This window comes from Delphinapterus leucas, chromosome 12, assembly GCF_059928025.1.
Source record: "Delphinapterus leucas isolate spDelLeu-1000000601 "Yukka" chromosome 12, BTC_Dleu_Yukka2, whole genome shotgun sequence".
Taxonomy (NCBI): Eukaryota; Metazoa; Chordata; class Mammalia; order Artiodactyla; family Monodontidae; genus Delphinapterus; species Delphinapterus leucas.
Window position 1 is genome coordinate 53,987,882 of NC_143140.1, and position 22,952 is coordinate 54,010,833.

Sequence of the window (22,952 nt, forward strand, 5' to 3'; positions counted from 1 at the left end):
CCATGCGGCTGCTTCCCACTAGCTATCTACCTTACGTTTAGTAGTGTATATATGTCCATGCCTCTCTCTCGCCCTGTCACAGCTCACCTTTACCCCTCCCCATATCCTCAAGTCTGTTCTCCAGTAGGTCTGTGTCTTTATTCCTGTCTTACCCCTAGGTTCTTCATGACATTTTTTTCCTTAAATTCCATATATATGTGTTAGCATACGGTATTTGTCTTTTTCTTTCTGACTTACTTCACTCTGTATGATAGACTCTAGGTCTATCCACCTCATTACAAATAGCTCAATTTCGTTTCTTTTTATGGCTGAGTAATATTCCATTGTATATATGTACCACATCTTCTTTATCCATTCATCCGATGATGGGCACTTAGGTTGTTTCCATCTCTGGGCTATTGTAAATAGAGCTGCAATGAACATTTTGGTACACAACTCTTTTTGAATTTTGGTTTTCTCAGGGTATATGCCCAGTAGTGGGATTTCTGGGTCATATGGCAGTTCTATTTGTAGTTTTTTTAAGGAACCTCCATACTGTTCTCCATAGTGGCTGAACCAATTCACATTCCCACCAGCAGTGCAAGAGTGTTCCCTTTTTTCCACACCCTCTCCAACATTTATTGTCTCTAGGTTTTTTGATGATGGCCATTCTGACTGGTGTGAGATGATATCTCATTGTAGTTTTGATTTGCATTTCTCTAATGATTAATGATGTTGAGCATTCATTCATGTGTTTGTTGGCAGTCTGTATATCTTCTTTGGAGAAATGTCTATTTAGGTCTTCTGCCCATTTTTGGATTGGGTTGTTTGTTTTTTTGTTATTGAGCTGCATGAGCTGCTTGTAAATTTTGGAGATTAATCCTTTGTCAGTTGCTTCATTAGCAAATATTTTCTCCCATTCTGAGGGTTGTCTTTTGGTCTTGTTTATGGTTTCCTTTCCTGTGCAAAAACTTTGAAGTTTCATTAGGTTCCATTTGTTTATTTTTATTTCCATTTCTCTAAGAGGTGGGTCAGAAAGGATCTTGCTTTCTGATTTATGTCATAGAGTGTTCTGCCTATGTTTTCCTCTAAGATTTTGATAGTTTCTGGCCTTACATTTAGGTCTTTAATCCATTTTGAGCTTATTTTTGTGTATGGTGTTAGGGAGTGATCTAATCTCATACTTTTACATGTACCTGTCCAGTTTTCCCAGCACCACTTATTGAAGAGGCTGTCCTTTCTCCACTGTACATTCCTGCCTCCTTTATCAAAGATAAGGTGACCATATGTGTGTGGGTTTATCTCTGGGCTTTCTGTCCTGTTCCATTGATCTATATTTCTGTATTTGTGTCAGTACCATACTGTCTTGATTACTGTAGCTTTGTAGTATAGTCTGAAGTCAGGGAGCCTGATTCCTCCAGCTCCGTTTTTCGTTCTCCAGATTGCTTTGGCTATTCGGGGTCTTTTGTGTTTCCATACAAATTGAGAAATTTTTTGTTCTAGTTCTGTGAAAAATGCCAGTGGTAGTTTGATAGGGATTGCATTGAATCTATAGATTGCTTTGGGTAGTAGAGTCATTTTCACAATGTAGATTCTTCCAATCCAAGAACATGGTATATCTCTCCACCTATTTGTATCATCTTTAATTTCTTTCATCAGTGTCTTATAATTTTCTGCATACAGGTCTTTTGTCTCCTTAGGTAGGTTTATTCCTAGATATTTTATTCTTTTTGTTGCAATGGTAAATGGGAGTGTTTTCTTGATTTCACTTTCAGATTTTTCATCATTAGTGTATAGGAATGCCAGAGATTTCTGTGCATTAATTTTGTATCCTGCTACTTTACCAAATTCATTGATTAGCTCTAGTAGTTTTCTGGTAGCATCTTTAGGATTCTCTATGTATAGTATCATGTCATCTGCAAACAGTGACAGCTTTACTTCTTCTTTTCCGATTCGGATTCCTTTTATTTCCTTTTCTTCTCTGATTGCTATGGCTAAAACTTCCAAAACTATGTTGAATAAGAGTGGTGAGAGTGCAGTTGCCCTTTGCTTTTAATACACCAAAGAAGGCCAATATCTATTGCATAGAAGCACACATTTGTGTTTATTGCAGGGTTTCTTAACAATGACACTACTGACATTTTGGACTGCATGATTCTTTCTTGTGTGGGCCGTCCTGTGTGTTGTAGGGTGTTCAGTAGCATCCCGGCCATTAACCTTCTAGATGTCAGTAGCACTGCCTACCAACCCACCCCCATCCTTTTATTGTCATCAAAAATGTTTCCAGGGCTTCCCTGGTGGCACAGTGGTTGAGAGTCCGCCTGCCGATGCAGGGAACACGGGTTTGTGCCCTGGTCCGGGAACATCCCACATGCCGCGGAGTGGCTAGGCTCGTGAGCCATGGCCGCTGAGCCTGTGCGTCCGGAGCCTGTGCTCCGCAACGGGAGAGGCCACAACAGTGAGAGGCCCGCATACCGCAAAAAAAAAAAAAAAAATGTTTCCAGACATTGCCAAATTGCCCCTGGTTAAGAACCACTGGGTTATAGGAGGGCAGAAAGGATTATAACTACTGGGTTATAGGAGGGAAGAAACCTGACAAAACTATTCACATTGTAAAGGAGTAATATATTAGAGATAATGCCAGAATTGCAGAAAAGCTATAGAAATACCATGGAAAAGAAGAAAAATATATTATACAGTATAATTTCAAGGATTAATCAAAGACAAGAGAATCCCATGGCTACCTACAGAGGATAGAAAGTGAAATTCATCACTATGCTGTATAACAGAAAAATTAGCTGTCATTAATGGTAGATGAAAGGTTAGGATTTTATAGGCATTTCATTTCAAGTAACTAAATATGAACTTACCTTCTTAGCAACACAGAAAGTAAGTGTTCAATGAGTATTTCTCTTTGCCGTTTCAAAGCCTAGGCAGAGAAAAAAATTGTCTGATTTGGAGAAAAGGTTTGATTTGGAGACAGGACTGAAGTTTTTTTTTTCCCGTCCTTGCTCCTTTTTCCAAATTTTCTTTTATTGAGCATTACTTTTCTATTTGAAAATTCTAAAAACTAAAAAATAATTCTATTAATGGACAAAAGAAATAAATAATAAAACTTCTTGAAAATCAGAATATTGACAGAAAAGAAATCTCTTATCACTTCTTGTCTCTGATAGTAAAAGAAAACAAAAGGCAAACAATCAGAAAAGAGGAGTAGACAAGTCTTTTGGGAAAAGCACACAAAAATCCTTCCTCTGGAAATAGAATGAATTGATTATTAAAGTAAAGAAACTTTTGCCTTCAAAATGAAAATTGTAGCAAAGAGAGGTAAGGTTGAAGAGGAGATCTGAGAAGCTTTTCAATATTAGAAAGGGTTTCTTTAGAGCAATCAGCTGAGGCCAACCAGCATGGGGAAATTTAGGTCTTCCATTTGCGGGGAAAGAGCTTCTCTATATAATCTTTTGCTTAAAATGCTTTTAAATTCCTTCAGCAGGGATGATCACAGCAAGACAAAAAGCCACAACAAAGGGGCACCCAGGACAAGGGAAACCTTCCCTCGCTGGTAGGAGCTCACAGCTAAGTTCCTCTGAAGAAACTAGAATCCTTTTCTTCCATTATTACAAATAAATAAAGATAATAGACCTAGTTTTAAGTTTTATTCTCATTTGAGTCAACAATATTTTTGAATGACAAAATATTTTCTATATATGATATTTGAGTGATCAAGTGACAGATGAATTGAACAAGTTATCTGTGGCTCTAAATACCTCTCCATTGTACTCCCATTGTTTCACTAGCAATAAAATGTTATTGAAACAACAATAATAAATAGAAAACCTGCCTATTTTCCCATACTAGTTAATGTGAGAAGAAAACACCTGCCCATTGCAGTTCCACAAAAATGGTTTTAATATAGGGTCACAGAAAATTCAAAGGTTTTATAGCCCACTATAAAACAGCCCTTTGTCTTTTCCCACTAATTCCCTAGTGTCACATTTACCAAAACAAGGAAACTACAGATAATAGAGGTGTTTGCAGATTAGCCTTCCAAGCCATAAATAACATAGGGTTTTGCTCACCTACAAATATTAAGGCAGCTTATCAATGTTTAAGCGCCTTCCTCTTTGTAATGGTCGCTAACATTTTAACCCAGGCAAATTGAGAATTTTTTCTTTCCTGTCTTCTTACATTGACAGAGTACACATTCATAAGATTCTATAATCAGATTTCACGGTATAAAGAGTGAGACATCACCTAAACACTCGCCTGCGACCTGAAAGGCCCTGTTTTGGAAGATGTGTCTGCTTTATGCTTTCTTCGTTTTGCTCTCTCTTAGCTATGGTTTCGATCCTAACTGTCCTGGAAGATGCAGCTGTGATTCAGAGCAGTCGGTGCAATGCTACAGGCTAACGGAGGTGCCGTCAGGTATTCCTTCCACCACCAAGAAGCTCTACGTCAGTCATAGCAAAATTCAGCACCTTCAGGTAATTACTCATTCTACACTCAAGTTACTGCAATTTTATTTTGTGAGATAGGGTGAGGGGCAAGTGTGGGTTTGTTAAACTTGATTTAAATAATCAAAACGTAAAGTGATGGTTATGAAGTCGGGTAGTTGCACTAGCTACCTGTTTGCTCTGTACACTGAGATGGGTATATGCCTCTGGATATTTCTTTTTAGGAAAGTAGCCCCCCCAAAATCGGAGTCTATAATTAATTTTTTATTTTTGAAAATTCTAATTATGCTGTTGCGGAGTAAAAGTAAAGAAATGACTCTTTCTTAACAAAAAGAGTTTGAGATCATATGGCCCCTTTTTCTCCACATATTAAAAAGAAGTCCTTTTAGGGGAAAAGTAGTTTTGTACGTGCCACAGAAGGCAGATGATACTTAGAACATTATAAGACTATCAAGGTGAATGCAGCATATGAGAATTACTCATACAAACTCTACAAACCAGCCAGGCATCAGTGTCTTTGTGGAAACATATACAGAAGAAATACGTGTTTTTGTTTTGCGACATTACTGCAATTCTCATTCTACGTGCTTTTAATTATGATGTCTATTTTCATGCTTACCTATTCAGAGGGCACTGAAAAGAGTGCTATAGATTTGTCTGACTTGTATAACACAAAGAAGCTTTTTAAAAAATTTTACTTATTTATTGTTGGCTGCGTTGGGTCTTCGTTGCTGCGCGCAGGCTTTCTCTAGTTGCAGGGAGGCGGGGTTGCTCTTTGTTGCGGTGCGTGGGCTTCTCATTGCGGTGGCTTCTTTTGCTGCCGAGCACAGGCTCTAGGCACGCGGGATTCAGTAGTTGTGGCACAGAGCTTAGTTGCTCCATGGCATGTGGGATCCTCCAGGACCAGGGTTCAAACCCATATCCCCTGCATTGACAGGCGGATTCTTAACCACTGCGCCACCAGGGAAGCCCGAAACTTTTGTTTCTGACCTTTGGTATTTTGAAAGGCATCAAGAGACTAGAGTTCTCATTCTAGTTTTCTCATTAACTAGAGATAGAACTACCTTAGACAAGCAGTTAAAAAAACCTGCAGACCTCATTTGTTACCTTTATGATGTGAGAAGGCTGGATTAGATTGGGGATCCCAGGAACTTTCTAGATGGAAAATTCTATGACTCTGAGTTTGCCTTTACTGGTCACTGCTTCTCCCTCATTGACCCAAATCTTAAGATAAGGAAAGGCCTGTCTGTGATCCAGGTGCAGAGAGTCAGCAGGTGAATGTACTTTTCCTTCAAACAGAGACACTCCCCCCTCCCTTTTTATTTGGTTAAGAAATTTTAATGTAGGTGCACATAAACACAGGGAGTTTAAAATATGTGCCATGGTATTTATGTCGAGGCTCAATAAGCACAATTGCCTGGTCATCATCTGTATACTTTCCTCTTCTAATCCAGTAGTGCCTAATGCCAGAGAGCAGGTCTGACCCTGTCAGGTCTCAGCATTCAATCAAGACACCTGGTTAAAGGGCAAGATGCTTAAATATTTGTCCTGAGGACTTGAGATACCGAGAGCTGGAGTGTCAACTAAGCCTGGTAATGATCCCACACTGCTGCTTTGCAGCCAATAAGATGAAATTATGCCTCTCATCAAATTCACTTATTGGATGAGTTCATTTGTCATTGGTTTAAGTTCACTGAACAGCAATACTGCCACTTCCCTGACTTTAACCCAGTTAATTATCTCTAGGAAGCACAGTTCACAGCAGAAAGGTTGGCAAAAGAGAGGATTGTTTTGTGAAGGAAGTAGAAAGCTCTGACCTATAATCCTCTTTTCTCTTTTAAAAATCCTTAGGCTTTAAATGACCATAGTTTACTTGCATTTGGTGAATGCAATGTATATCTGTTTATTTGGTTTGAACTACAGAATTGGGTGCCTATATTTAAAGTAAAAAGTCTTAAAATGGATCTTCAGATTAATAGCAATAGAAATTATATATATATATACACACATATATGTGCATATATATACACATACATCACATATATGCATATATGCACAACATATATATACACACACACACACATATATGTGTATATACACCACAATTTTAAATGTTTCAGTTACTTGTTCATATAATTCAACTGTCTTTGGGTCTGTGAATGCTGTGTTTGAGACTGGGGATAAAAGATGAAAAATTCAGTTCTAGGAGTTCCCTGGTGGCCTAGTGGTTAGGATTCTGGGCTTTCACTGCCATGGCCCAGGTTCAATCCCTGGTCAGGGAATTAAGATCCTGCAAGCCATGCAGCACAGCTGGAAAAAAAAGTAAAAATTCATAGTTCCTGCCCTCAAGAGGGACTTTATCCATTTATCTGTAAAAATCCCTACTTCTTTGGGATGCATGCCATCAGACTGTAACACTCTGTGCCTCTGTGTGTCTTATACTGTGCCCCTGGTCCCTTCCATACTGGCTCCTACTCTTCCTCTCCATCCTAAGTCCTGCATCTTTTGGTGTGCCTTCAGTGTCCAATATCCTAGTCCCATTCCTTGAACTCATAAAAAAGTATCTATCTACATTTCCACTTCACCACAGCCGTCTACTCTCTTGCTTATATAATAATCCTCATTATATCTGAAACTTCTGCACTCAAAAATCTTGAATTCCCATACCCACTCTCTGGTCATCATGTCCTTTCCCTTCAGCTGCCATACTCTGCACTTATCTTTCCACTTCATGGAGACTTCTAATCCTAGATCTACCCACTTTCTCTCAGATAATCAGTTCATTTCTTATCTATCTTCTTCCCCTAACCCTTCCCTCTTTGCATCCCACAATTAATTATCTCAACACCTATTCAGCAAAGCCTCAGTCTTACGTTAGGGTGATCGTTTTCCTTTGTTTCTCCTATATCTGGACAGCTGGGTGCTGCTGGAGAGGATTACACCTGGTGTCATATCCAAGATAGCTTTTACCAAACCCAAGGTCATGAAAATGTATGCCTATATTTTCTTCTAAGAGTTTTATAGTTTTAGCTCTAACGTTTAGAGGACAAATAGAAATGTCTTTATGGTGGCAGTCAATTAAAATAATTGCACTTTACATCTTTTGTGGAGAGAAGAAGCTACTTCAAATTCCTCTTGGGTAAGAAATATATGGTTTATCAACAAGTGTGGGGGGAATTATAGATTCTTTTTATATTCTCTCCATACTTTTCAGGTTTTTTAATTGTTTACAGAGAACAAGTGTTGCTTTGATCATCAGAAAAAAAATTCCAACACAGTTTATAAACTCCTTGCTGGCTTGGTTCACACATGTCTGAGGCAGTCACTGTGAGGGTGTGTGAGTTTCCTGTGTGCACTGGACCTATAAGGTGACTAAGAAAGGCAGGTAACCTTCTAATGCTTGAAGTAGGGCCTGCCCAGCATTAAAACGTGAAACAAAGCCTTTTCATGGGGAAACCAGCAGAAGTTGCCCCTCTACTCTATTTCATTTTACTTGGTTTGCTTTTTTTTTTCTTTTTAAACTTTTCTTATTATATAGTAACTTTTATCTACATAGGTATTAGGCTCACTAAACTGTACAACTGTGATGGCAGGAATTTTACTTAGCTAAGCTTCCTAAGCCTAATTGTTAACACCAAGCCATACTTGCCTTGCTTTTTAAGCAATGTTGAAAAACTGCCAGCAGCCCCAAGGTTAGCTGCAGGGCAAAAGCATCTCTTTCCACATCTCTTGAGCACAACCCTGCTTAGGCCATGGAAATGGAAAAACAGGTCTGGCAGAATTTTTTTCCCTTTGTCAGCTCTGCAAACTCAACTGATAAGTTGAAAATCATTGGGGGTCTTCCTCACTGTTTGTGGCACCAGAACTCTATACTCTTCAGCTAAATGCATGTTATAAACACTAAGGTTAAAAATATATGTGTTGGGGTAAGGTAAACCTGGGTTGGAAGCCGAACTTTTCCACTTACTAGCAAGACATACTTGGACATTTTGTTTTGCCTTCTTGAGTTTACCTCATTGAAAAGGGAATAATCATGCTTACACATAGATCTTTGTAAAGATAAGCATAGTAAATACTTAGAAAATGGTGGCCATTTTAACTAATAATAATCAAAAGTAATCTGCATTGACCTGATAAAGAGCAAAGGTTCTCTATGCTTAATAATAGGAAACAACTATTCACTGGATTCAGTTAAGAAAATGACCTATAGTATATATAGACTATAGACTATTAGCTAGTCTATATACTTTACAAATAGAAATGAAGACAAATTGAAGCTCTGACACCACTCTTTGTCTAGTCCCCATAGAAATTGCCCATTCAGATCCATGTCATCTCCGAGACTTGCTACATAGTCAGCAATCTTTTAGGGTCTGTGGTCACTCAGATAGAAGTAGAAGCATTTACAACACCAAGGTCTTTTTTGTGGGAGATCAACAGTCCCAAAGGTGAAAAGCTATGTGTAGAGTCAATTATGACTTTACATGAAAGAAAGCCTAGAAAAAGGTACTTCAGTATGAAGAACAGATTAAACAACACTGAATCTTGGACAGGTCATTTAATTTTTTTTTGGCATCATTCCTTGTATGGAAGATTTGGACTAGATAATCTCTAAAATTTCTGCTTTTCTAAAACTCTATGATCCGTGTCCAGATCTTGAGTCTTTTTTGAAAAACATTAATTATAGACCACAGGCAATGGAAAATGTATTAGAAAATGATGAGTTGAGGAAGAAAGGGCTTTGGAGTCCAATAGACTTTGTTGAAATTCTCAACTCTTTCAAGTTTGACGATACCAAACTTTCAGGGTTATTAGGAGAATTAATGATAACACATAAAAAAGTACTTGGAACTTGTAGATGCTCAACAAATGCAAAAAAAAAAAGCTATTGATCTTGGGATTAAGACTAATTAATACATCTGATTAATCATTAAGAAAATATCAAATGTTAGTAGCAATATATAAGCCAAGGCAGCTATCAAAACTATTATAATTAAAAATATCTGTTTATGGAGTTTTTAACATGAGATTCTTCAGCTAGAATATCATATTAGGAAATACTTTAAAATATACCATAATTCACATCACGTGTCTTCCCAGAATATAAATACCTGTAACAAATATGTGATGCAAAATTAACCCACTTTTAAGGTATTAATCATGTATTGATGTTACAAAAGAGCTCAACTTCACAATTAAATCCAACATTTAGAAACTGTAGATAGTAAGACATAAAAGTGTGCACTGAAAATTCCAGCTTAATTGAATTCTAAAGCAGGTTGAAAGTTTTGTGAAGATTTATCAAGCTCAGGAAAATCTGGAACAATTCCTCTTTTTGCCTAAACATGATTTTACTCTGAGAACCAAATACCAAATTACATCATCCTAGAAAAGAGGTGGATGTCCACCTAGGAGGAGTTTGGAGGATATGTGGAGAGATAGGGGTGCTTGAACTTGCAAACCATGGAGAAAGTACAGCAGATTTGGTAATTTCTAAAATCTAGGAGAGGAATAGCATTAGGTCTGGGATATATGCATGAATGGACTCCTTGCTCTACAGAGATGGAGACACATGTATCCTGTTTGTTTCTTCATGACCCTTTTTCATCAGTGAAGCATAAATTGGCCGGTAGGAACAACGAGGCTAGTTTTCCAAACTATTATACAGTTGAAAATGTTTTTCTGATAGGCCCATTCTATTGATAGCAGTATCTAGGACATTAAAATTTTTTTACTTTTAATGCTTAAATTGTTAAAAAGGTAATTTATAATTTAAAAAAATCTAAACATTGCAAAACGTAGATAGATAATGAAAATTCCTTATAATTTTATCCCCTAGAGTTAGAAACTCTAGTTAATAGTTTGGTGAAATATTTCCAGATTGTTTCTTTTTTGGCTATTACAAGATGAGGCAACCAAGAACAGCCTATTGCATAAATCATTGTGCAATTTTTAAGTACTTCTACCTAGAAGTAAATTTGCTGGGTCAAAGAATACGCAGCAAAAGTTGGCCAACTTTATGTCTACCAATAGTGTGTGAAAGTGCTTAAAATATTTTAGACATGTTATACTGTTAACAAATGAATAAAAATGGTCAGAACCTGAGTTTCTATCCTTTTCCAAGAGATATTTAAATAGATCCTGAATGGAAATCTGAAGTATCATTAGTATTGAATGATAACGTATATGGCTTTTTTTTTCTTACAATAATCCTAATTTACTGCTTTTCTCCCCCATTCCCCATCCCTGAATTTTTTGTAGCTGTCTAACTTCACCCAAATGTCAGCTCTAGAAGATTTTATTCTGCTGGCCAGTGGAACAGAGTCGGTAGAAAATGACACTTTCAAGACTCTGAGTACTTTGAAGACCTTGGAACTCTGGAAAAATAAGTTAAGACAGGTCCCCAGTGCTCTCCCAGCCAGTCTTGAAGTGTTAAAACTAAATGATAATTCAATATATGTCCTTCACGGATCTGATTTTGAAGGACTGAAGAAATTAAAAATCCTTGAACTGAAAAACAATCTGATCTCTTCTCTCCCTCCCAGCATGCTCTCTTCTCTTGTCAGTTTGCAAAGCTTGGTGTTGGACAGCAACAATATCGAGTCTGTGAATGGACCACTGGCACTTCCCCATCTGAAACATCTGAGCATGGAGAATAATAAGCTACATCTCATACCAGCTAGCTTCTTCACTTCTCTTCAGTCTTTGCAGTTTCTCAGTTTCAGTAGTAACTTTCTGACTAAAATTCCTATTAACCTGCCCAAATCCTTGCTCTCATTAAAAATGGAGAGAAACCGGCTCAAAGTGGTAAGGTTTCAAGATATGAAACATTTGGAGAATCTTTCCCATCTTTACCTGTCAGAAAACTCACTCTCTTCCATAGATGGGGCACAGCTCCTTGCCAATTTAACTACCCTTGAGCTGTCCCAAAACCAGCTTCAAACGTTGCCCCTCAGACTACCAGCAAGGCTACAAAAGCTTGATATCAGCAACAATCTGATTCAGAAAGTTACAGCACAAGACTTCAAGGACCTCCGAGATTTGAAACATTTGTTTCTGGACAACAACATTGTCAGCTTGTTTGAAGCTGGAGCCCTGCAAAGGTGTTCCCAACTCTCCAACCTGGCCCTGGAGCAGAACCTGCTTTTGTCTATACCTCTACGGTAAGTGAGCGTTATCATTTACAGTAACTACTAAAAAAGTTTTCCAAAAACTGGGACAACTAAGTACATTATACAAGCAAGAAAAGTCATCCAAGCATACGTAAAGTATCTGATCAAGGCTATCCAAGGGTCAAGGGGTGGAATTTAAACAGGGGTTTGGAATCTCCAGCCCTTAAGCTGACTCCTGCACTAACTTAACTTATCTTGCCTGTAGGACAAGACACCAACAGGGGACATCTGTATTTGAAAATATGCAATGTCACTTTGGGGACGTATGGTAACAAACATCATAGGGGGATGTTACTTGTAAAACTGTGTTCTGGTTTCTAAGTATATGGCCTGGATCTAGCAACAGGCTGACTAGGCATGTGCTTAACCACTAGCAAAGCAGGACACCAGGAAAAAATGAGGTGGGGCGGGGTTGGGGGGAATGTAGTAATACATTTATATTTTTAAAAAGCATTGAAGTAGTATTTGTGGGGAAAAAAATCAAATGTTATATTCTAACATTGTATTTATTTTGAATTATGTATTGGGAGCCTCATGTTCTTCTCAGTGCTGTGATTTTTAAAGGGCTTAAGGGATGCTGCTTATTTCTCTGGGTGTCTGTCTGTGAGTGTGTGAGACAATGTGTCCATCTTACTTTCTGTTTTTGGTTGTTTCTTCTGTTCTCTTTCTCTCTCACACAAACACACACACACCCTCATACTCTGACACTTAATTTCTCTTCCAAATATCCCTCCTTCTATACCCAACCCACTGTACCTGTACATTAATTGATCCTATTTATTTAAACTTTGTCACATGTTCCACATTTTAAAGTAGAATTAAAAAACAGTAGAATAAATACTATTATTCTCCTAAAAAAGATATGTTGTTTATTAAATGTGTCTATTAGTGGATTCTTTTTCCTTTCAGCACTATAGAAAAAAATGCTTCCTGCCCTATTATTATTATCAAATTTCTCATAATTAATGTACCAGCTTCTGGCTTCTGTAGAATCCTGTGGCACTTGATTTACTTATTATCAGTGTTCATTATGATAATTTTTCTTATCAATGAGAAAGGAAAAAATGATCTGATATGGACAGATGTTCATTTTTTTTGCACTGTACCCAATGCAAAACATTGAAAGGTGATTTTTCGAACGGAAATCAGTATTTTAAATTATATATTGAGGATAATTTGAAAGTAATCAATTTCTCTTAATGCCTAAGCATGTGCATACAATTAATTTAATTCAACAAGTATGTTTTGAGCATTCACCATGTGCCAGGTACTTTACCAGGCACTTGGGATACATCAGTGTAATAAAAGAGGTAAAACTTCTTGTTCTGTACAGCTTAAATTCTAGCAGGGAAAGAGTGACAACATAATATGTAAGTAAAGTATATAATATTGAGATAGTGTTAGGTGTTATAATTAACAACAAAAAGGGGCAGGCAGGATTACCAGGTTCAGGACTACAGTGAATGAGGGTGGATGGTTGCAATTTTCAATAAGGTAAGCATGGTAACCCTCCTGAAAAGGTAAGCTCTGAGCAAAGACTGGAAGGAGGTGAGGGATTTAGTTGTGAAGCTGTCTGGGGGGAAAAGTGTTCTAGACAGAACAGCCCTGAAGACAAGAACATGCAGGCAGTATTTCAGGACTCTAATTCTTGTTGTTATTTAAATAATTTCTCTACTATGTTCAAGCCTTATTTTCTATTACTGCAGGCTCCTCCTCCAAACAAAAAATTGTGTATAAAATAAAAACTTATCAAACAGGTTAGGGAGTGACTGTATCACATAAGGATTCTCAGCAGGCTATGACAGCCATGGGCAAAACTGTGAACTCGGTGGGCTTTTCTATTCGGGTGACCTTTAGAAAGCATTTGGTGAAGTAATCCTGCTAAGTTTAATGAGTGAAAAATAGCTTAATTATTTACTCCTGCCAGGGTATTTGTGTTTTAATAAGTGACTACAGAAAGCACAAAGTTTCTACCCAACAGAGTGTATAATGGAATTGCAAGCCTGAGCTAACCCTAATTTTCAAGTCTGACTTTACGATGGAATTATCTGGAGAACTTTTATAAAGCCTACTCATGCCTAGACCTCATTTCAAACCAATTAAATCAGACGCCCTAGGGTTGTGGCCCAGGCATCGGTATTTTTTAAAAGCTCCCCAGATGAATTTAATGTGTAGCCAGGTTTGAGAAATACTGGGAAAGGACAATGGGGCAAGAAAGAAGATACCAGGGGGCTTTTCCTATGAGGCTTAAATGAAACAACACAACTGTCTGCTTTGTCAAAGAACCTGGCCTGTTATGAGAGCAATGTTCCTGTAGAAAGTGATTTTTTTTTTTTTTTTTTTTTTTTTTTTTGCGGTACACGGGCCTCTCACTGTTGTGGCCTCTCCCGTTGCAGAGCACAGGCTCCGGACGCACAGGCTCAGCGGCCATGGCTCACGGTCCTAGCTGTTCCCCGGCATGTGGGATCTTCCCGGACCGGGGCACGAACCCATGTCCCCTAAATCGGCAGGCGGACTCTCAACCACTGTGCCACCAGGGAAGCCCTAGAGAGTGATTTTTAAATTCCCCATCAGGACCACCACTTCCAAAACCACCATTCCCCAACTTTCCTTTAAATTGGAAAGTGGGAAGGACCCCAAAAAATTTTCCCGTGGTTTTCCTCCCATAAAGAATTAAAACACAATACAATCTATTCCTTATATTTGAATTTTGCGACTTTTATTTATGAGCTTTAAACGTTACACTCTTTCTTTTTATTTGAATGCTTCTTATTCATACACAAAACTACACTTTAAAATTCAGTGTTCTATAAATAAACTGTAAACACAGGCAACCTATCTGTGCTAGTTGCTAACCTAACCTAACCTAACCTGTTAGTCGCCCATTGTGTATCCTATCACAAACTGTTTCCACAAATCCCTTCCTCTGTCTACCATGCTGCAATCTACATTTCATCAGGAAAATAATGGTATATGGTTTTAGGCACACATGAATTAAAATATCTACCCCATTTGCCTAAATATGCTAACTGAGATAGAAACAATACCTAACATTTACTAAGTGCTTACTAAGCTCAGCAGGGAATGAATATACATGTTATTCCGTTACTCCCTTACGACAATCCTGTGAAGGTAGGTACACTGTTTTACCTATTATTTTACAGATTAGAAATTAAGGTTAAGAGGTATCAAGAAACTTGCTGGAAGTCATATGGTCAATAAAGTTTGGAGTCAGGGTTAAATACAGTAGTCTAACCCCGGGGCCTGGGAATTTTAGGCACTGCACCCTCGCCCTCTGAGGTTTACTCTGCTATCAATACACTCCACTACTTAGAATTTAGTCTACCCAAGACCTGGGGTCTTGCTTCTTGCTGCTTCTCATTTCACCAAGCTGCAGCTCGGGGAGCAAATGTAAGTTACATCACCCCTTCTTTATTCACAATCTGGATAATTCAAATCCAGGATAGCTTTCTACAATCTGATGAAGCCAGTCAGCATTTTCTCTTACTCAAGTGCCATCTACAGACATAATGGGGGTGCGCCCCTTTTTTACTCTAAAAAGCGACACTACCGAAAGAAGAAATAGCATTTCTAGACATATGTTTGTCGTAAAATCAGGGCTACCTTTTTGTATAAATCAGACTTATAAAGATAAATTATATCAAAGCAATAAATGACTACCCAAAGGTCACAGAAGGAGGAAATTAGTGACTTCTCTTACAGTGCCATTTTGGTTATCCATAGAAACACGAAAGAAAAAAAAAGGTACTCCTAAGACCAGGTACAGTTTTTGGCTGCCCAGCCCAGAACTGAATAACTGTATTTGTTTAAAAGAAAGCTTGGCTTGCTCATTTTCGTTACTAACATTTTCACGTAACTTCTGTGTACTGAGCACTTTCATCTATATAGTGGAAAATCAGAAGCTTTAAAGAGCTAAATAACTTACCTAAAGTCACATGCTGGTGAATAGAATAGCCAAAGTTAGAACTCGAGTCTTAATAAGTAGACTTGACTCTCTGGTTTACTCTGCCGTATCTTTCCTCAGCTGTGCTCCCTGTGCTCCCTGTACTCTCAATAGTTACAGAGTCTCGCTTACTGCCTCACCACCTATTAACAGGCCATTTTTCCTTGAAAAAAAAAAAAAAAGCTATGCACAAGAGATTTTCTGTATAACTTTTAGAGATGTACCTTGTATAAGCTGGTGTGTGCACAAAATTACATTGTCTTAGGGATTAACTTCAAATTCAATTTAAACTGTGGATACCAATTTGAAAATTGTTAGTGGTATTCACAGTAAACCAACTGAGAGAAATGTCTTTGCAGAAGCTTTTATCAAACTGTTAAAATGTGTGGAGCGATTTTCCCTGGGAAATTAATCTGCTTTGTTAGGTAAATTTAATTCCAATGAAAAAGAAAGCACTTTAAACAAATAAGACTTTAAAATACTCAAAAGCACAAGTACTTACGTATGTATATGTATTATATGGTTTAGGAGAGGAATACAAATATAAAATACATGAACGTAGGGCTTCCCTGGTGGCGCAGTGGTTGAGAGTCCACCTGCCGATGCAGAGGACACAGGTTCATGCCCCGGTCCGGGAAGATCCCACATGCCGCGGAGCAGCTAGGCCCGTGAGCCATGGCCGCTGAGCCTGTGTGTCCGGAGCCTGTGCTCCGCAACGGGAGAGGCCACAACAGTGAGAGGCCCGCGTACCGCAAAAAAAAAAAAAAAAAAAAAATTACATGAACGTAAATATATATAAATATAAAATGTAAGTATCAAAGAAAAAAACAAGGGCAAAATTTAGGCTAAGTGCCAATAACCTAAAAGATTAACGTTTCAGAATGAAATTCATATGAGAATACTATAACAAACAAAAGGTAATATTGTCATAAAATATGTTTAAATTCATTTGCTTTTTTCTCTTTGACATAGCAATCATATGACGGGGACCACCACAAAAAAATTCACTAAATACTAAAAAGAATGAAATGTACATCTAATATGTTCACACTGTATGAAGATAGCATTCAGATGGTATTTCAAGGGACATTTTTCCTATAAAGCTTTCTCACTTCTTGTACTTCACAAAGAGAATAGCACTTAATATAAAGTTGACTAGCAGAAAGATGTTCAGTTCACAATTGTGATTATTATTTATTTTTTATCAACAGGCGTTAGCATGACATTTTTCAAATTGATATCCACGGTTAAATTTTTTTTTTCCTGATTATAAAGAAATACCTGTTCAAGTTGAAAATTTAGCGTGCTGAAAAATAAAAAAGTCACCCATAACTGTTCAACCAGAACCTATGCCTAGCGATAATTTGTTTTTATGTATTTGAGATCAGTCAATTTTTTTTCTATTTTTTCCATTTAACATTATAGTGTGGTTTTTCTCTCCATTTTCCCTTTTCTATTTTTTCCAAGTATCACTATGGACCCAGGGATCTTAATTCATTCAGTGTGTTATGATCATTTATAGTTGCTAGTCTCTTTTGGTGCTCAAATTTCCCCAAATTTGGCTAGTGGGAGCCCCTCCAAGCTGGTTCCTATGTTCATGAGACATGATTCCATTACCTCTCTTTTTATAAACTTGTGGTAAAATACACATAACATAAAATTTATGTGTACAATTATTAATTTTTACGTGTACAATTCAATATTGTTAAGTATCTTCACATTGTTGTGCAACCAGTCTCCAGAACTTTTTCATCTTGCAAAACCAAAACTCTGCACCCATTAAACAACTCCTCATTTCCCTCCTCCCCTCACCCCCGACAACCACCATTCTACTTCCTGTTTCTATGAATCTGACTACTCTAGATATCTTATGTAAGTGGAATCATACAGTAGTTATCTTTTTGTGACAGGCTTTTTTCACTTAACATAATATCCTTATTCATGTTGTAGCATGCGTCAGAATTTCCTTCCTTTCAAGGCTGAATAATATTCCATTGTATGTACTTGTATTTTGTATTTTGCTTATTCATTCATCCATCAGTGGACACTTGGATTGCTTCCACATTTAAACTACTGTGAATTCAATATGGGAGTATAACATGGGTGTATAAATATCTCTTTGAGAGCTTGCTTTCAATTCTTTTGAGTATATACGCAGAAGTGCAATTGCTGGATCATATGCAAGTATAGTTTTAATTTTGGGGGGAACCACCCATACTGTGTTCCATATTGACTGTACCATTTTACACTCCCATCAACAGGGCACAAAGTTTCCAATTTCTCCACATTCTTGTTAACACTTGTTATTTTCTGGATTTTTGATAGCAACCATCATGATAGGTGTTCCACTAATATTTGAACACTTCATTGCATTCCAGTTCAGACATTCCAGCTTACCTTGCCCCAGACGTGGAATTAGCCATTTTTCCAATAAGTCTTGCTACTTTTTTTTTTTTTAATTTTATCGAAGTATAGTTGATTTACAATGTTGTGTTAATTTCTGCTGTCCTGCAAAGTGATTCAGTTATACATATATATATTCCTTTCCATATTTTTTCCATTATAGTTTATCACAGGATATTGATTATTGTTCCCTGTGCTAAACAATAGGACCTTGTTGTTTATTGAAGCCTTGCTTCTTTTAAGTAGCGACTGGAATTCTGAAACTAAGATCTGTGTGTTCAGTGAGCTTATGCTATTGGGATCACATTGCTACTAGTGTATAATATTGCTTTTAGGTCCTTTCAGTATACAGAGGTAGAAGATATATATTTTTTAGAATCATAAATTCACATTGGTATTTCCAATTCATATTAACATTAGAGTTTTTTCTTCTCTTATTTTATATTTGTATCTTTTTCTCTTACAATGAAAATCTTGGTTCCTAATAAGATTAATATATTTACTTATTTTCTTTATCTTACAGTATTCATTAAAAAGTTTTGAAATTGTATTACTAAGAGTAATATTAACAATAAATATACTGCGAGAAATTTCTTTGCAGATCCTTTTGTCTTTAGAGTCTAAGGCTTAGCTATCTCTACTAATGCTATTCAGAGTACTTTTTCTTTATTTTATATGGTTACATTACCAACATAAACATTTGATTAGTTAGATTTGTTTGTTTTGGCTTGTGTTCAATTTTAGGGCTTGGTTTTGTTTTTATTTGTTTTACGTAAAACGTTAACGTGATTCAAAAGTTAAAACCATATGGAACCAAACACTCCCTATAAGTAACTATTTTAATTCACTTCTGGTTTATCTTTTTTCTTTTTTTTCAAAAACAAGCAAAATGTGTACATGTATTCTTATTTCCCTCTTACACAAAAACTAAGATACTACATACACTATTCCACTTCTTGTTTTTCTTCCCTTTAACAATACTTTCTAGAAATCATTTTATGGGTAATTCATAGAGACCAGCCTCTTTCTTTTTCAAGGCTGCATAGTAGTTCTTTACTGTTGTACTGGGTTGTTTACAGTCTTTTGCTATTATAAATAATACCATAAGAAATACACACGTGCTGTTTTATGTTTGTGGATATAAAATATGGATATGTTTGTGGATATAAAATATCACATCTTCAGAGATTTTACCTAGAAATGAAATTGCTGGGTCGAAGGGTAAATGCACATTATTTTGTTAGGCTTTGCTAAATTCTCCACAGGAGCCATGCCATTTTCAGCTCCCACCAAGCTATGTATGAGATTGTCTGCTTCTTCATGGCTTTGCCCACAGAATGTATTGCTAAGGATTAAGACTTTTTACCAATCTGATAGGTGAGAAATGGAATCTCTGTGTGTTTTTATTCTTCATTTCTCTATTCTGAGTATGGCTGAAGACTTAAAGGCTTTGCTTTTTTTTTCTGAGAATATAAGTTCCTTTTATTTTTTATTTTATTTATTTTTTTAACATCTTTATTGGAGTATAATTGCTTTACAATGGTGTGTTATTTTCTGCTTTACAACAAAATGAATCAGTTATATATATATACATATGTTCCCATATCTCTTCCCTCTTGCATCTCCCTCCCTCCCACCCTCCCTATCCCACCCCTCTAAGTGGTCACAAAGCACCGAGCTGATCTCCCTGTGCTATGCGGCTGCTTCCCACTAGCTATTTTACATTTGGCAGTGTATATATGTCCATGCCACTCTCTCGCTTTGTCACAGCTTACCCTTCCCCCTTCCCATATCCTCAAGTCCATTCTCTAGTAGGTCTGTGTCTTTATTCCTGTCTTACCCCTAGGTTCTTCATGACATTTTTTTTTTCTTAGATTCCATATATATGTGTTAGCATACGGTATTTGTCTTTCTCTTTCTGACTTACTTCACTCTGTATGACAGACTCTAGGTCCATCCACCTCATTACAAATAGCTCAGTTTCGTTTATTTTTATGGCTGAGTAATATTCCATTGTATATATGTGCCACATCTTCTTTATCCATTCATCCGAAGATGGACACTTAGGTTGTTTCCATCTCCGGGCTATTGTAAATAGAGCTGCAATGAACATTTTGGTACATGACTCTTTGAATTATGGTTTTCTCAGGGTATATTCCCAGTAGTGGGATGGCTGGGTCATATGGTAGTTCTATTTGTAGTTTTTTAAGGAACCTCCATACTGTTCTCCACAGTGGCTGTACCAATTCACATTCCCACCAGCAGTGCAAGAGGGTTCCCTTTTCTCCACACCCTCTCCAGCATTTATTGTTTCTAGATTTTTTGATGATGGCCATTCTGACCAGTGTGAGGTGATACCTCATTGTGGTTTTGATTTGCATTTCTCTAATGATTAGTGATGTTGAGCATCCTTTCATGTGTTTGTTGGCAATCTGTATATCTTCTGTGGAGAAATGTCTATTTAGGTCTTCTGCCCATTTTTAAGGCTTTGCTTTTATGTGGATTTCCATTCATACTTTTTGCCCACTTTCAGACTTATTTTAAAACCTTTTCTTCTCAACTTGTAAGAGTCCTTTACATATTAGGGAGATTGGCTCTTTGTCTGGGATATAAAGTGCAGATATTTCCCCCAGTTTGTCTTTTGATTTTGCATATGTCTTTTGCCATATACAATTTCTTTTTCTATGATTTTTAATGTAGTTGATTTATTGATATTTTATAGCTTCTGGATTTTTTTTTTGCGGTATGCGGGCCTCTCACTGTTGTGGCCTCTCCTGTTGCGGAGCACAGGCTCTGGACGTGCAGGCTCAGCGGCCATGGCTCACGGGCCCAGCCGCTCCGCGGCATGTGGGATCTTTCCGGACCGGGGCATGAACCCGTGTCCCCTGCTTCGGCAGGCGGACTCTCAAACACTGCGCCACCAGGGAAGCCCCAGCTTCTGGATTTTTAAGCCATAGTCAGAAAAGCTTTTTTATAGAACTGGTATTTTAAAAATTATTTGAAAATATGATTTTTATGATCACATAATAGTCCATTATCTCTTAATTTCCATATTAGTGGACATTAGCCCTTTATCATTTTTTTGCTGTTATAAATATGATCAAATGTATGACAAACATATTTTTAAATAAATCTCTATTCACTTCTCCTATTATCTCCTATGCTGAAAGGCATGACGTTATTTAAATTCGATACATGTTACCAAATTGTTTCCAAAATGGTACCAGTTTATACTCCCACTAGCAGAGTTTAAGTTCTTACCTCACTACACCCTCATCAGAAATGAATTTTAAAATTTAAATTCAAAATGATGCTCTAATTTCTAACATTGCATCTTTTATATTCATGAAGAACAACCCTTTTCATATTTTTATTCAATATTTTTACCTTTCCTATAAATTATTGATTCATGGCATCTGCCAACTAAAAAGTTGGAAACTTACTATTTTCCTTATCAATTTGTTACATGATCCAATTTGAAATGAAAAATTAAAGAGTTTATGGCTAGGAACCAGAAAAATCAGAGGGCTAGAAAATAAGACCTATGAGAAAGTGTTAAAGACCTATAGATAAGACTGAGGTTTGCACTTTTAATTAACTTTACAAAATAAAGCTTGTTTTCTAGCTTCAGAGGAAACAGAATGGTACAGAAAAGGTGGGTGTTGCTTAATCTGAGTTGCCTAGGCAGTTATGGAATGATGGTCACAGCCTCCTTTCACATCCTGTTTCCATGCTTTTGCAGGCTCCCGGCAACCTTAGCAAGGCTGGACCTAAAAGGCAATGCCATCCAGGATATTGCTGAGAGGGAGCTCAAGGATCTGAAGCAGCTTCAGGTTCTAAACCTTAGGAACAACAAGATCTCTGCCTTAGACCTCAAAGTCTTGGAGGTGTTGCCTCGCCTCAGGCACCTGTATCTGGATGGAAATCCGTGGAATTGCACCTGCAGTCTCCTGAGAGCCAGGGAGGTCCTGAAGGCCAAGGGCACAGATGTGAGGGGAGGACAATGTGCGGCACCAGCTGAACGACAAGGGGAGAGCTGGATGTCTTCCAAGAAGATAATGAGGCAATGTGAGCATCACTTGCATCTGACCGAGAAAAGCAAAGAGACCAAAAAGAAACCAAAGCCCGAAGAGCACTCCAGCATCAGAATCAGTGTGGGTGATGATGATTATGATTATGACATAGACTGAGGACGAGCTTAGTTTACAGTTTAGAAAACGGGTTTGTTTCTTTTTTTAAAATAGACTTCATTTGTAGAGCAGTTTTAGGTTCATAGCAGAATTGAGAGGAAGGTACAGAGATTTCCTATATACCTCCTACCCCTACACAAACATAGCCTCCCCCATTACAACATGTCCCACCAGAATGGAACATTTGTTACAGCTGATGGATCTCTATTGACAGGTCATAATCACCTAAAGTCCATAGTTTACATTAGGGTTTACTCTTGGTGTTGTACATACTCTGGGTTTGGACAAATATATAATGACATGTATTTACCACTATAATATCACACAGAGTAGATTCACTGCCCTAAAAATCCTCTGTGCTCCAGAAAAAAAGTTGTGGTTTTTTTTGTTTTGTTTTTTTTTTTGGGTTTTTTTTTGTGGTACGTGGGCCTCTCACTGTTATGGCCTCTACTGTTGCGGATCACAGGCTCCGGACGCGCAGGCTCAGCGGCCATGGCTCACGGGCCCAGCCGCTCCGCGGCATGTGGGATCCTCCCAGACCGGGGCACAAGCCCGTATCGCCTGCATCGGCAGGCAGACTCTCAACCACTGCGCCACCAGGGAAGCCTAGAAAAAAACTTTTTTAATGGTCAATATCTTAAGCAGAAATATATAATAAATTTAGATATACAAGATTCTTTTTATAAGTTTTTCTCTTTCTTTTTAAGAATGAAGTGAGGGTTAAGACAAGTTGAGGTGGGGGGAGGGAAGTAGAAATGAATGGTCAGAAGATGTAAGATTCCTTCCATGT

General features: G+C 37.5%; 1 protein-coding gene across 1 annotated transcript; it reads left to right on the forward strand.

The window, feature by feature from the left end:
* The first annotated feature begins 4,043 nt into the window (after window positions 1-4,043).
* On the forward strand, window positions 4,044-22,496 carry LOC111168905 (nephrocan-like). Its single transcript, XM_022562690.3, has 3 exons — window positions 4,044-4,463; window positions 10,695-11,596; window positions 21,715-22,496. The coding sequence occupies exons 1-3, from the start codon at window positions 4,275-4,277 to the stop codon at window positions 22,160-22,162; spliced, it is 1,539 nt and encodes a 512-aa protein (XP_022418398.1). The 5' UTR covers window positions 4,044-4,274; the 3' UTR covers window positions 22,163-22,496.
* Window positions 22,497-22,952: the final 456 nt, after the last annotated feature.

Coding starts and splice junctions, on each gene's coding strand:
- LOC111168905 (XM_022562690.3), top strand. CDS start 4,275: ATGTGTCTGCTTTATGCTTTCTTCGTTTTGCTCTCTCTTAGCTATGGT. Junction 4,464..10,694: donor GCAAAATTCAGCACCTTCAG/GTAATTACTCAT, acceptor AATTTTTTGTAG/CTGTCTAACTTCACCCAAAT. Junction 11,597..21,714: donor CTTTTGTCTATACCTCTACG/GTAAGTGAGCGT, acceptor ATGCTTTTGCAG/GCTCCCGGCAACCTTAGCAA.